Below are 15,371 nucleotides of genomic sequence, written 5' to 3'. Positions count from 1 at the left end.
AAAAAGAGTTTTAGATCTGGTGTGCAAAGATTCGGTGGTTAACTGAACCCCCTCAGAACTGGGTGGCACTATTGCTTGCAGTCCTTAACTCTGCCCTGCACATACTGCTTCCCCTGTCTCAGGCAAGCTGATGTAGCACCAAAGCTAATTTTTTAAAATGTTGACTTCTAATTGCAAATAGTAATTTCAGTGAAAAAAAAAGGTAAATAACCAAGTATTAATTTGAAGATTTCGTTGCCTCTTGCTTCTTTCTTACTGCATTTCCACATCCCAGTCATCACTCTTGAGCCTCCAGCTTCAAACCTCATCACTGGTCTTGTCAGATTGTTCTGAAGCAGCTGTATCCTTACACACATACATAAATCTCCCTCCTGACTTGCTTATGTTCACCTTCTCCTCCTGCACTAGTCCTTTTTGCTTGTGACTTTGCTGGGGAAATGTGAAGGACTGTTCTGGGGACGGAGTGATGTGCAGCAGTGGGAATGGGGCCCCTCCTTCAGCATGCTCTTTCTGCATGATGTTTTCCACTGCTGCCAACATTTGTATACATGTGGTAATTGCTTTGGTATAATTTTAATCAGGTTATTGCTTTTTAAAATAATGAGTATGATATTTCCTAATAGAAATAGATCTGCTTCGAGTTGTTTTTTATTACAATTTTGGAGGCTGTACAGTATCAATGCAGTGATATGGCAAAGTTTACATTTCCTTGATAATTTTGTTCTGTGGTTTATTGTGTCAAAATATAAACAGGAATGCGGTTGTCTTTCTAAAAAGTAGCAAATTAAATATATCCCTGAACATTAATCTTAGTATGGTGCAAGCACAGTATTTTTTGCAAGTTCATGATTCACAGAAATACTGGGATATAGGCTGAATAAATATTTTGCAAATTGTTGATAATTTATTTTTATTATCTTCACCGATGCTGAGAAGTCCACTCAACATTGAGTGAAAAAAAAGAAAAGTCTCTATGTTGGTCAGTTTAATGTGAAATAAGAATCTGCAACTTTTTTTTCTGTTTTATGTTGGTTGGGTTTTTGTGAAGGATGAAGCTGAGCAGAGAAAAAAGCAGTGGGTAAGCTAGGTATATAAACTAAGATAGGTATATAAACTTACATGTAAATTTAGTGATCTAATATAAACTGAGTGTGGAATTCTTTGCTTTTCAGCTATCCAGCTTTAAGGTAGTACATCTTTGTGTCTTTTCTTCTTGGAGATCAGAACAAAAAATGTGTGAATGGCCAGTATACTTTTCTAAATATAGTAATGTGCTCTTATCTTTGTGTTTCAAAGTGACAGAGTCTCTGGCCCAATCCATAGTGCACCATTTAAGATGGATAATGCAGAAAGATCTTCTTGGCCAAGATGTCTTTCTTATTGGGCCTCCTGGGCCACTCCGGCGATCTATTGCCATGCAGTATCTGGTAAGTAAGTTGGTTTAAATTCTTGGAGGCATAGTCATTAATGTCGGTTAGTCATTCGTATACTAGCCAAATGGTAAAAAGTAGTCCTAGAAAATCTTACAACAACCTACTTAGGAGGTAAATAAGTTTTTCCATAAATGTGCTTTCCAGAGTTCAATTTCTGTTATAGACAAATAGAAAGTACAGACAGTTTAATACATGTTTTTCTGCTTGAACTCCAGGGGAAAAAAAAAAGAGTTGGAAAACTGTGTTACCATATGTTATCACAAATGGAGAAACAGTTTGTTCTCAGCATTATGTATGTTGGAAGATTAAGATATCTGCCTACTGCTACAGACAACAAATTGTTTTTGCTTCATTGCATAAAAAAAGAAATGAAGGAAAGGATTTGGGAGAGAAGTGTTCTGAGTAACATTTGGGAACAGTTATTGTGAGTGATTAGAAACAGTAGATGCGTGTATGATCCTCTCTTGGAATGTGGGAAGGACTTGCCTACATCCATCTGCATGAACCATGGCATCACCGTGTGCAAAATTTCAGGTTTAAATCATCAGTGCCTTTGGATGATCAGGAGGAGGGGGTTGTGTGCCCCAAAAAGTGACGTGCGTAAGATTTCGTCTGCCACGAACTCTGTCTGGAATCTGATTGGGCAGAGGGACCACAAGTGGAGGTCTATGAAGAGTTGTCATAAAGATCAGCCATTCCTTTAAAAATTCTAATTCGAAGGCTAGTGCTCGAAGATAAAGCATAGAGGAAAGTCTGAACTTTGTAAAGGAGAGAAAAGGTTTCTTAATTCAGCAAACCAGATGTGCTACTTGATAGCTTGATGCATTCCTTAAAATAAATGAGAGGAGTTTGGTGTAACCTAAAAAAAGAGGGCTTAGAAAACACCTGATATTCAGGCAGGGGACATAGAATGTGTCTTCTTGTTTATGCCACTGTCTTTATGAGACTTGAGATTTATTATAAAGGCTGTAGCTTACTGATTCAATGCCATGCCAAAAAATTACATGAAGACTGGTCTTTCCAGGAGAGCTGACAATGCTCTGCTGCCTTTAGTGAAGCTACATAAGCCTGGAAAACCTTTATCTGCTGTTGCTGAAAGCTACTACTATGTATTTATACAGGGCTGATTGTTAAAGAAAACTCTCCTGTATTTCACTGTCTATTTTTTCCCTTTAATTAAAAGAATAAAAACAATTTTATCTACCTGCAACAGAAAGGAATTGGTGGCTTTGTAACCAATAGGCACTGAAAAAGTGGAAAGGAAATAATTTTCATGGCTTTTATATCTTTGCTTTATTTTTTTCATACAACTCGAGTTAAAAGCTGCCTCTTAAGAGAGTTCTGTTAAATCAATGATACCTTTAATTGAGGGGTAAGGGCTAAGAGCATTTCATCATGAACCTGTTCCCTAAGCAGAATGCATGATAGCCCAGATATGGAAGTAGCTGGAATATCAGGTATAAATACATGGGGGATGTTTTTTGTCCTTTAAGATAGAAAAATATCTCATATTGGATCAAAATAAACAAAATGATAACCCAAAGGTTCTCGTTTTTAAAATAGTCTGTAGCTTTACAGATGCAGATACAGTGCATCTCATGGCAGTCAAAGAAGAAAGGATAATATAGTTCCTAAGTGTGTGGCAGAGCATGTACAGGTAATAATCATAACTGTATCACAGTGTGTTACTGTGAGAGTTGAACATTTTCAAGCTTTTACAGAAAACTTCTGATTTTTATTCATGATTCGCAGATGCAGATTGTTTTTCAGAGTCCAGAACCAGAAGATTAACTTGCAGGATGTTACAGATATCCAATGGAAATAATATATAGCTGGTTATTATGTTTTTAGAACAGATTTGGGGAAAGTAAAAGTTTATTGAGCAGAAATTCAAACCATTTTGTTTGAGGCAGAACACACTGTAAACATTTGAAAAATAAGATATTAGATTTTGTTCAGAGTTATTTGAGATCATTGTGCTGCTGCCTAGAGTTCTTTTGTACAATTACACCAATAAACCTGTTCTTAAAGTTCACTTACTGGGGTTATAGTCTTATTTTTGTAATAACTTCGGACTATTGTCCACAGGAGCTAACGAAGCGGGAGGTTGAATATATCGCCCTGTCGAGGGACACTACAGAAACTGACCTCAAACAGCGACGAGAGATCCGTGATGGTAGTGCTTTTTATCTTGATCAGGCAAGTTGCAGTCACACACCACCGAGTAGTTGTTTACAAGGAGTTTGAAGAAAGTAATGGTTTATATGATGAAGTATTACTATGTGGATTGACATGTTTCTAAAGCAAGTAGAAAGTCTCATAACACTCTTGGTCTCATGATTACTGAAAATGTTATCTTTGCCCAAATCCAAGATTACTCTGTCTCTTCAGAGTACTACAGGGTTGGTTTAGGCAGACTATTTTTGATATGCGTCTGTAATGAGGAGTAAGATCCATTCTGTGCAAGCTGGACAAGCACTTTCCTTAGTACATCTTTTGCCCAACATTTGTAGCACATTAGATGAATCTTCTGATTTAGTTTTATTGCAAAAAAGTCTGGTTCCTGTGTTTCAAAACTGCTCTGTTGTGAAACCCAAGCACAGTAAATGGAGACAATTGGGAGGTTTGATTTGGAAGTTCACTGCTGGTCTGGACTAAAATAATGATTTAAACACTCCTGCCATCAGTATTGCCCTAGCTCAATAGCTGATTTAGTATAGCCATAGAGTGACTTGGATTAGGTAGGATTTCTCTTTGTGAGTTATCAATGGCATGCTATCCTTTTGGTTATGCGGGTAAAATACATCCCTCATGTGAAATGTCTGTTTTCCTAGATACCTAAAATTTTTACAGAAGTTAGGTTTCTAGTTATATAGGGTGTGTTTCTCAGAGTTACACTGATGTAGAGTGAACTTAAATGTGTCATCAAAACCAGTTTTCAGTTGGTGATATTATGGAAGTTAATGATATCACTGTCACACAAGTGTTTTGTGAGAGGAAAGTTTTGTTCTCTGTTTTGAAGAAATATTTTCCTTTTGTTTTCTTATATTCACAGTGTTCTCTTTTTCAACCTCCAAACTTTCAATAAACAGATTTTCTTGAAACCACAGTAAATGACTTTGAGTGATAGAAGATCCTCAGAATGACAAATTAACTACTAATCTAAATATATTTTTTAGTTACTTCTAGGATTTCAAATTATCTCATGCTTATCTGAAAGTGTGAGGATTGCACTATATGAGATAATCTGAAGTACTGTACTGTGGATTAGGGCTATAAATGGCTTCTCATTTACCAGAGGATAAGAGCAATTGTATAAACTGTGTGGGTAACTCAGTGACTTATGTTAGCTCCAGTGCCTGCCTTATGGACAACTTTATCCTCAGACTTGCTATGGGATAGTAAAGGTAATTTACCCATGGTGTTAGAGCATTAGTTAACAAAAATTTGTAACTGTGTCAAGCTAACCAAGATGTGAGATGGTCTGTTAGCCCTGTATTTTTCTGAAGACTTTGGTCCCCATGTCAGGATTAGACAGCTTGCTTCATTTTGTACAAGCTATTTCAAGTGATCTCAATCCAGTAAGAACACTCTAGGAAGATTAGCTTTCTAAGGTAAAGGTCTAAGATTACCATCTTCCTCAATGAGTTAAAAATTTTCAGTTAAAAGATTTTTACCGGAATCTAGCATAGGAGTACTTCAGATGAAGACTCCTTTAACAAGGTAACAAACTACTAAAATCAGCCTGAATCATGATGCCTTTCCTCAGCTCATGTTTTACTCATTATATTTGTAACCAATGTATGTATAAACTCTGGATGGAAAATAAGAAAATAAACACTTGGTATCCAGATAAACACTTTTTAAATATTGGAAGCATGAAAGATGAATCTCATAGATAATGATGTTCCAGCTGGAGATTTCTCACCCTACATTTTAATTGAAGATATATAAAATATGGCATATAGTTATGTTGAAAACCGTCATAGATCTAATTATTCCATTTTGTTATTGAGCTGTAAAGTTTTACATGTTACACTGGTGCCTGAATTTTAATTAGTTCATTTAATGATTTAGAGGTTTACCAATGTCTATACCAGTTCAAAACATTACAGAAGCCAGACACTAGTCTTCTTTAAACCACAGACCATGAACTGTTTGAAGACAGAGAAAGGTATCAGTCTTAACAAAAAACCTAACAAAAGCCTTAACAAAATATTTCCTAAAGTGCTTGGATTTGCCCTATTTGCATAGCTGAGCTAAGGAGAAGGTGAAGGCACATGAGAGACTGAAGATCCTGTACTTCTCAGCTTTATACCGTTTTCTTTCATGTGGAATCTCATACTTGCTCTTCATGACACCCAGAGAAGACAGCAAAGCTTGAAAGTCTGGTTTCCAGAGCATCCTCTGTATGAATTCTCTGGGTTAAATAAAACTTTGCTGTTTAAGATAGATGAGGCTCTTTGTATGCAGGGCATAATTTAGTAATGTAGTTATTTTATACTTTGAATAATAATATATTGTAAGGAAAACTGGCATCTTGAGACCAGAAAGAACTTTAATTTAGTGAATCACCAGGTTTGCAGACCCACAGGGGTTTGCACAGTTGTCTGTGAGTTATTGTTAAGATATTATAGTTGTTTATAGCTCTGCATGTAATAGTGACAGATTAAATGCTGTAAATTGTTATCTCAGAGGTTTCAAAACCTCTGCTATATTTTACCGTGAAGTTAGTGAGTATGGTTGCAGTTACTTATTTAAAACAGATTTGAAAGGCAGTGATTTGGAAGCATTTATTTAAATTCTGTGTTGAAATGTCTATTGAGGAACCAGTGTACCAAATATTCTTGCATATTAACATTCCTTAGTACTAGAGTGAATCAAATGGAAGATTTGGAGTTAGGTAGTTAGAAGAGATATCTGATGAGGGAGGAAAAAAAGGTTTTTTATTTACCTCAGAAATAGAAGGCCATTGAAATAAAGGCAAACATTGAATTACAAAATTCACTCCCATTTAAAATAATTTAAAATAAAGAACTTCTAATGAGGTAATGGTGAATTATTTGTTTCAACTCAGGTACTGACAGCAGGAAATTCTGTTTTCTTGTCTTTATCTTGGGCCATTAATTTTGGCTTTCAGCTGTTAATTCACTGTTAAAAGCCTCAGAAATGTCATTACTGTTACTGAGCTAATTAAGTAACCTCTTGGTTTTATTTTGTAATTTATTACATGGGTTAATTATGTTGTATATCGAGTAATTAGTTAGAATTACTTTATATTGCATAAATATTTAAATGGCACTTTCAAATTTTGCTTTTATTGGTAGAAGAGCTTGTCTTGCAGAGTGGTTTTCTCCTCCTATAATTCTTTGTAGTTGAGCCATCAACCTGATTGATCCAGTATGGAGATTCTAATATCAGCCTATTGTCTTTTCAAAAATTAAGGAATTAGATCTGATCTTTTTTTCCTTGATTTTTCTTATGCAGGTTTGGTTTTTACTGTGCTATAAAAGGTACTTCTCTGGTTTAAACTCTTGTTACTCCTGTATCCTACATTAATAATTGTTGCATCTAAGGAAATCCTACATTATTTTAATGCAGTGAATGCATTTGGGAGAGCAGCTAAACTATTTTGTTAGTGTTTGAGAGGTGTATTGCTCCAGGATTATGCCACAGGCCATGTTGTCATGAATGCCCAGTTTTGTTTACCCTGCAGCTTCCAGATTTTGCATTAGATGAAACAAGCTTCACCAACACAAACCACTTAATCAAGTGTCCAGTCTTTTCTGTTCAAGGCAATCAAATTAACTGAAGTTGGAATAAGGAGAAAGATATTGTATGGGTATGTGCTGAAAAACCACAAATAAAATGTCATGTTTTCAGAGATTAGCTGGCTAAATGTATCCACTGAATGGATGAGTATGTATATCATTGTCATTTCTGTATGTACGGAATTAGACTCTGGTTTAGAGTATTTTTGAACTCTGTGAATGCACTGGTTTTAATAGGATACTTTTACATTGCCTAACTGCATCAGCATCATAAGTTATGCAATGATAAAATGTAAAGTTGATTGTCAGGATACCAGAAAAATAATCTTCTGATGTGGCTTGAAAGACTTGGTGCAGTAAACAACTAAACACCCAGAGTGACAGAAATGACAGCTTAAACCATCCTGTAAAATGAACATGTCATGAAATCCCTGGGAGTAGCACTACACAGACTTGTTTGGTTTCTTTTATTCAAAACCAATTAGAAAGAGAATTATAAAATAAAACATGAGATTAACTGATTGAGATTATAATCATATTTGAGAGTGTGTGTGTTTGTGTGTGTTCATATGTATATATGTTTGTGTATACAGATAAAAATAGAAATCTTTCTATAATCTCAGTAAAGAGATGTGTAAGAGTAATTCCGTTTTTAAAAAAAATTACCCAGTGAGTGAAAATTGCATGATTCTGATTTATGAATTTACTGCCTCGGAGGTGGCAGTGGGTTTTTGGTGAGCTGGTAAGTTAGCCACAGCAAAGGCATTGTCAGAAAGTATAACTTCAACGGTTGACTGTTACTGCAGTATCTGTCTGTGTAGAACAGGGAAGTAGGTAGCAAAGTCTGCAGAAAGAAGAGACAAGCAATGCACTGCTCCAAAAGTGTGAATGCTACTGTTAATTTTCTCGTTTTGTCCAATATTGCACAGGAGGAGGAAAATACTGGGTAGAAATCAACAGTATTTGGATGAAGTTAATCTTTATTAATGTTGGCATAGTATATCTAGTATCTAAAATGAAAATGCATGAGCGGAGCCCTATATAGTAGCCTCTTAACCTATAGAAGTGATTTTATCATTTGCAATACTTCTTTCCTGTTTCTAAAAGTGTCAGCATATAGCTGGATTTGTTAGGTTAGCAGTTCAGGCTCTGGTATCTTGTTTTGATGTGTGGGGCATATAGATTAATGTTTGTGATGTAGTATGAGGAATATTAGGACTGTGTATTTATAATTCCTTATAGATTGAAATCAAGAGTTCTTTTTTCTTATGTTTGTGTCTGTTGCATATATGCCACTTTCTTTTCAGCTAGTATTCCTACAGTGGGGGAAGGAGCAATGCTTTGTAACATGGGGCATTACATTCATAGGCAATATGGACTTGATGGATGGTGCTCTGAGTTAAAGTGATTTATGAGTGAGAACCAAATCTATAACAAGAGTTATAGAAAATGAAGATAAAAACCTCTTAGGTTTCTTTGTTTGTAGGTATTTACACTAATAAATCTGTTCAGAAACACAGTTTGCTTGCTCCTGGGCTCGCTCTCTTCCCAGGAGGAAAAATGTTTCACTCATCTGATGTAAGTGTGCTGTTATACTAATATACCTGGTGTAAATCAGCTGAAACAGCCAGATGCTGCCTAGGCAGGGACATAATTTCTTGTGAGTAGTTTAGAGGCACTGTTGCAAAAACACCTGACTGTTATGTTAGGGTAAGGGGTGATAGAAATAAAACAGATCATTTGATATGCAGTACTTCAAAAATGGGAAAAAAAAATGTGTGGAGGAAGCTAAAATCACTGACTGGGGAAGCAAAAAAGTCTGTTCCAGTTCTTGTCACATTAACATATTTATGTTCTTGTCATATGTTGATTAACTTCTTAGGATAAACTTTTCTAGCCTAGGTTTCTGGTTTGAAACTCTAACAAATTCAAGTTGTTATTTCTTTAGCTGATTTTCATTCCGTGCCATAGTGTTGCTCCATGAATGAGATGCTCACCAGCATTCCCGGCCATTCATCCTCACGGAAACACTATGCACTGCAGACAGCTGGATTCCCTCTTTGGATACTAACTAGCCTGGCTGATGGTGCTCTGCTGTACTGCACTTTCTCTGTCTGTTGTGGGGATTTTAATAAAAAAGAGGAGTGGGTAACAGTGCTTGTCCTGTAATTTTCCTAATCTCACAGGGGACAATTGTAAAACCTACCCAGAAAACACTTGATTAACTCAGTGGGAAGATAGGCTGAATAGTGAAGATGTAGCCCCTCACTCCACTACAGAAGATGAAAAAGGTGGAATTGCTTCTTAAGTTATCTTTTTAATTTGGCTAATCACATTAGTTACTATTACATTGATTTTAACAAAATTTGAACATCACATTTGGAATATATGTAACTCAGCATATTTGTGGCCTAAATTGTAAAATGCAAAACTGCAGTTTTTCATCATCTACAAAGTGAAAAATGTTCTAACAAAAAATAGAATACACATTTTTGATGAATAGTATGTCTGTTTGTCATATCATCTTTGAATGGCATTGCGCATGCAGATTTTTTTTATGAATTACGTATTATTTTAAACAACAAGCACAAGATTTTTAAGATATTTAAGGAAAAAGGTAACAGTAATTTTTCATAAAATGTTGATGATTTTGCTTTGAAACTGTTTGAATGTGGCTTTTGATAGGCCTTTATCTTATTACATATTTTTTGGCAACACTGTTATTTTGGAGGAAGCGTGTTTTACTATTGAATGATTTACCAGAACCTCCTCAGCTGCGGAGGTCCCAGGTGACTGGAAGCTGGCAAATGTGATGCATGTCTATAAGAACAGTCGGAAGGAGGAACCTGGAAACTACAAGCTTGTCAGTCTGACCTTGATGCCAGGGCAGGTCATGGAGCAGATCATCTTGAGTGCCATCATGTAACATGTGTAGGATAACCAGGGGGTCAGGCCCAGCCAGCATGGGTTTATGAAAGGCAGGTCCTGCTTGACCAACCTGATTTCCTTCTGTAACGAGGTGACCCACTTAATGGATAAGGAAAAGGCTGTGGATGTTGTTTACGTGGACAATTTCCCACAGCATTCTCCTGGAGAAACTGGCTGCTCATGGTTTGACCAGGTGCACTCTTCACTAGATATAAAACTGTCTGGATGGTGATCAGTCACCAGTGCTGTTCCCTGGGACTCAGTATCGATGCCTGTCCTGTTTAATATCTTCACTGATGACCTGCATGAGTGGGTTGAGTACACCAGGTTGGGTGTGAGTGTTGATCTGCTGGAAGACAGGAAGACCCTGCACAGGGATCTGGACAGGCTGGATTGATGGGCCAAGGCCGATGGTATGAGGTGCAATATGGTGATGTGCTGGGTCCTGCACTTGAATCGCAAATCTGACCAAGTAGTTTCCCCAGTAGCAGACAGTTTTACATGCGTTACTGCCCCAACATGTGTTTGTACCTTGGTCTTTAGAATGTTTAAATTTCTAGGTAGTTTGCTGTTTGCATGTAAGTATTATAAAAATTTATTATCATATTAGGTCTGTTGCATTTTCTTAGAAAAATAACATGAGCCATTTACAGTAAGTTACAAGTTTTGATCAGTGTCCTCTTCCTTCCCTGGGAAAATGAGGAATAAAAACTTCTAACATACTCCATTCTGCATCTCTGTCATTACTTTTCCTGGTATCTTTTACTTGTTGGTTAGTTTTAATGATTTAACTTTTTGATTTTATTTGACCCATGGAAATAAAGTTAGAAGATATCAATTTCCTCTGACTTCTGTAATATTTGGTAGCATGGTAGGGTACAGGACCTCAAATGTCTACCTCCCATCCCTAGAAGACAGACTGTACCATGAGCTTAAGAGTTCAAGTCCTGTTAGCCTGCTGCAGCCAGTCAGCATCATGTTAGCTCAAAACCAGCCCAAGGTTTGTGTTGTCAGGTGGTCATTAAGGATCTCTTTTCACCGTAAGACACATCTGGACATTACATTGTTGTGATGCTGATGAGATACAGGAATAAATGGAAAGAATTAGGTGAATGAGTTTGTGTGGGATATTGTGTGGGTGGTGGGAACAAGATACTGCATTGGAAGGGTCTTCTGAGATGTAGGCTGTAGATGTAGAGAATCCTTATGCTGTTAGTTCACTGAGCTACATGTACTGTTGTTTTTCCATGTTGTCATTATGGTTGCTGTGCTTGAGGTGTCATTACAGGAACCCAGTTTTCAGAGCAGGGGCAAGTTGTCATCTGAAAACCCCCAAAATTACCCTGTGATAGCTCCTGAAAAAGACAGTTATTGATTACTATTGAGCAGTTTCTAGCATTTTTAAATTAAAATGCAGTTCTGAAATGTAGTCTGTCCATGGGTTTCTGAATGATTCCCAGGTTTGAAAAAAGGCCTTTAGAATTCCCCAAGAACCTTCATCATGGATTTCAGAGCAATCAGAGATTTTCTCATCTGCAATAAGTGTTTTCCTGTGAGAAAACTACCATTTCAGTTCTGGTATGTGAAACTATAATGTTAAAATGCTTGTGGCTTCACAGACTACTTTGGTGAGCTTTATGAAAATGTCTTCCTTTCTCTGATGTGTGTGCATTTCAGTATGCACATTGTGGTGAGCTTTTTGCTGTCCTCCTTCCCTTTCTGACACTATATAACTTCATCCATGTGCTTATACACTGTGATTTATGTCAAAATTGGGGTGGTTTACACTTCCTGTACTTGTCGTATTTTGCACTGCTTAGATGAAGGAGCTCACCATGGTTCAGCTACAGGAAAGTCAATGAAAGTCTGCTTAGGGTTGTCTTGTTCCTGAGGTGTTTTTGCCTTTAAAGATAAAAATATATTTTTGTAGGTGCAGTGTGAAACCGTGGTAAGCATTCTGTGTTATGTATTTGTTGCATGAAGCCATTGCGATGAGAGCAGTGCTGTTTGAAGGGTTTCTGCTCCCAGCCTGTGGTAGCTGCAGGTATTCCCTGGAGCAGGTATCCAGGTTACCATCCTTCTGGAGCCCTGGGAGTACAGGTGGGAGGCTGCAGCATCTGTCCTCCTCTGATGAGCAAAATAGTCCCTCACTGCAGTGACAATTAATCCGAAAGTAAACATTTAGCAAATCTCTCTTGGCATTTTAACAAGAATTCATATACTTAATCTCAGATTTATCATCAAGTTTGCATGATATAAGCCCCCCTGTCAAATTTGTGGTTTATGTTAAACGTGTAGAATGAACAAGGCTAATGAGAGAGGGAGGCAGTGCAGCTCTTTATGGGTTTTCATTATATAGAATTATGAAGATTTGTTTCTTGGAAGCATGTTTAAAAACTATTTTTCAGTGACAGATTGCAAACTTAATTTCGTTCCTCTGATTTCTTTAATGCATTTTACTTTCCACACGAATCCATCAATACACAGATAAAACTGAAATAATGATTCAGAGGATGCCTTATAGTATGCCTATCTTACTGCAAGAACTTATTACTCATTACCAACCAGAATGCAGAAATAGCTTATTTCGGCAAGAGCTATGTGGCTGTTTTGGTGCTAAGAGCAGACTTGATGCTACTAAACACAAGAACTTTAGAGGTAGTTGAAGTGTGCATTTACTTCATTGTATTCTGGAGAACAATTTCCAGTATTTCAGATATGCTTTGAAGATAATGAGGAGCAGAGTTTGGAAGAAGGCCAATCAGAGTAAATTAGCGCCCAGATATCATTGTTATGTTTGATTAAGAAATCAAAAAACATGGTTGTGCATTCAGCCTTTCCCAAAGCTTTTGTAAAAGGTACATATAAATAGGTAGGCAAAGATTATTTGAAGCATGTCTTTTCAAATGTTGTCCTGAGCAGTAGAATTTTGAATGAAAACTTCAACCAGTTTCAGAGCCCTGTACTTTTAAAATTTTGATCCTGTAAGGTGTTGATGAGCAGTCAGCATGGTGTATGTAGTAGGCTGGTCCTCAGGATTGCACTGCTGATGGAGAGACCCATCTCTCTTGAAGTTGAAGATTGTTATATGCTACCTAATATTCACTGTCTATCCCTGCAGCAGATTGCCTTCATATAGAAGTTCAAGAGAGAGGCTTGTGTTGGTACTGGAAGCATGTGATTTCAGCAAGCCTTCATCCATAGTGTGCGTGTCTTAATGTGAGTCAAGAAGGTTCTATGGATACTCAAAATATTTTGAAACCATATGAACAGAATGTGTATTTTCCTCTGGCTAGTAAAAATCAGTCATAAAGTCTTCCTAGACTTATAATATGCTGAATCCAACCAACCTGGCAAATAAATTGTTTGTTAAAGCATATTCTGGCTGTATCTCTAAAGTGCATTTAGACAAAGTAACATTTTGTTCGTGCCAGGTATTGGACTGGCTTCTGGAGACTCAGGTTTTCTATTCAAGCAGGTTGGAGCAGATTTTTGACTTGACTAGTGACCTTCCTAGAGAAGAATGTTAGGAGAAAATTTGTCCTTTGTACACATTTTATGGGATGAGGAGAGAGGCATTTCATGTTGCCTGTTAGGAGAGTATGATGTCCTAAATGAACAAGAGAAAAAAAAATTCATTGGTTTTTTAAAGAATTGGTGGTTCAATGGAAGAGAAATACTCTGAGGATTATTGTTTGTTTAATGAGCTTATTCCAGGTTCCTCAGATACTGATTATGAGGCTAGATATAAAAATGTCTTTCAAAGAGGGGAACTTGACCTGGAGGCATGTACCAGGATTTAGGAGTGCCTTTTTTACAGTAATGCTTGCCTGAATCCAGATTAGCTACATTAATAATTAGGAATTATTTCCGTCTTAATAACAATGTGAAAAGCTTATATTATGGCTAATTTGTCAGTTGTTAGTTATGCTTCTATACTGTATTAAGAAACATCTAAATTCACTAGTCTTATCATTTAGTGTCTTCTTTATCAGATGGATTTCTGGTTCAGTTGTGTGCTTTATATCATGTGGCAATTAATTTGATGTGCTGAACTCTTTGTTTCTAGTTTATCCTTATGCTTTTGTCCTTTATACGTCTGCTTTTGTTATTTTTGTATTCTGGTACTTCTTCATTATTCTTTCTCATATCTTCCTTCTTTCTTTCTGACCCAATTTTTGACATCTGTTGTATTCATCAGAGATTTCCATCTAGCATTATATGACAGGTTCTTCTTTAGGAGTTTGTAGGAGACATGGTGGGAAGAGATTTCATTTGTTCTCCCTTTGCAACTGTGCTTGTGTCTAAAATCGTGTTTCAATGTGATAGGAATGCAAAGAAAGATTCTTTGGTGCCTCTAGATGTTGCCTGTGCCCAAACCTGCCCCATTATTGTCTGATTAAACTTCTACAGATCAGAAGAAGACAAGAATGCATTGTATTTCAGAGTCTTTTACTGGGCAGAAATTGTGAATATTAGATATCAAGTGCAGTTTATGTACTTGACTGTCATTATAAGAAAGTTGCACAAAATAACTGCGCCAGAATTTAGTTTTACGTTTTGGCTTCACGTTATGCGCCTAAGTAAATAGTCTTATATAAACAAACAATAAACTAGAAAAGAAATGTTTTTCTATCCCTGAGTCTCTGAAGTGTTACCACGTTAATGGCTGCATTTTTATTCTGGTTTTGTATAAGACTTGTAGAAGTCAGGAAGTATAATTCTAAATCTTTTAAATTTTACCACATTTTTAAACATCTGATTATTTACAGCACTATTTCATTTTCATCATCCATGTTTGGTTTCAATAGACTTACATTCTAGTCAGACTAGAGCGATGTACTGAGGATAAATTATGCTGGTGTGTACTCAGAAAAATCTAAAGAAATATCAGACTTTTAAAAACTATTTAAATGTAATTATAGACATGTAAAACCACCTTGATTATGTGTTTTCTATTTAAATAGCTATCCCAGAATTGTTCAGTGGTGTTAAAATGCCCAAAAATGCAAAATATTATGTGACATAAAAAAGAAAGGATGCCTCATATATTAATATATGTTGGGTATGCACTAAAATTCTGCAAGGTTTTATATTTTATTCTGTTGGTATGAAATACTGGAACTTATTTCTGTCAATCCCTGTGACAGTTAGGGGATAAAAGTCTGACTCGTGAATGTGTAGCACTGTTCAGACAGTCATCTACCACTTCCTGACTGCTACTCATGTGAATCTTACT

General features: G+C 36.5%; 1 protein-coding gene across 1 annotated transcript in view; it reads left to right on the top strand.

The window, feature by feature from the left end:
- Positions 1-1,296: 1,296 nt before the first annotated feature.
- LOC103804016 (von Willebrand factor A domain-containing protein 8-like) overlaps positions 1,297-15,371 on the top strand; it is a gene marked incomplete at both ends in the record, with an annotated part of 29,251 nt that continues 15,176 nt past the window's right edge. Inside the window, 2 exons of the mRNA XM_009076606.1 lie at positions 1,297-1,427; positions 3,522-3,632. Of these exons, the coding sequence (XP_009074854.1) occupies positions 1,297-1,427; positions 3,522-3,632 (242 nt within the window). The remainder of the gene's footprint in view (positions 1,428-3,521; positions 3,633-15,371) is intronic.

This window comes from Acanthisitta chloris, unplaced genomic scaffold, assembly GCF_000695815.1.
Source record: "Acanthisitta chloris isolate BGI_N310 unplaced genomic scaffold, ASM69581v1 scaffold11690, whole genome shotgun sequence".
Taxonomy (NCBI): Eukaryota; Metazoa; Chordata; class Aves; order Passeriformes; family Acanthisittidae; genus Acanthisitta; species Acanthisitta chloris.
This window is presented reverse-complemented; position numbering and strand designations above follow the sequence as displayed.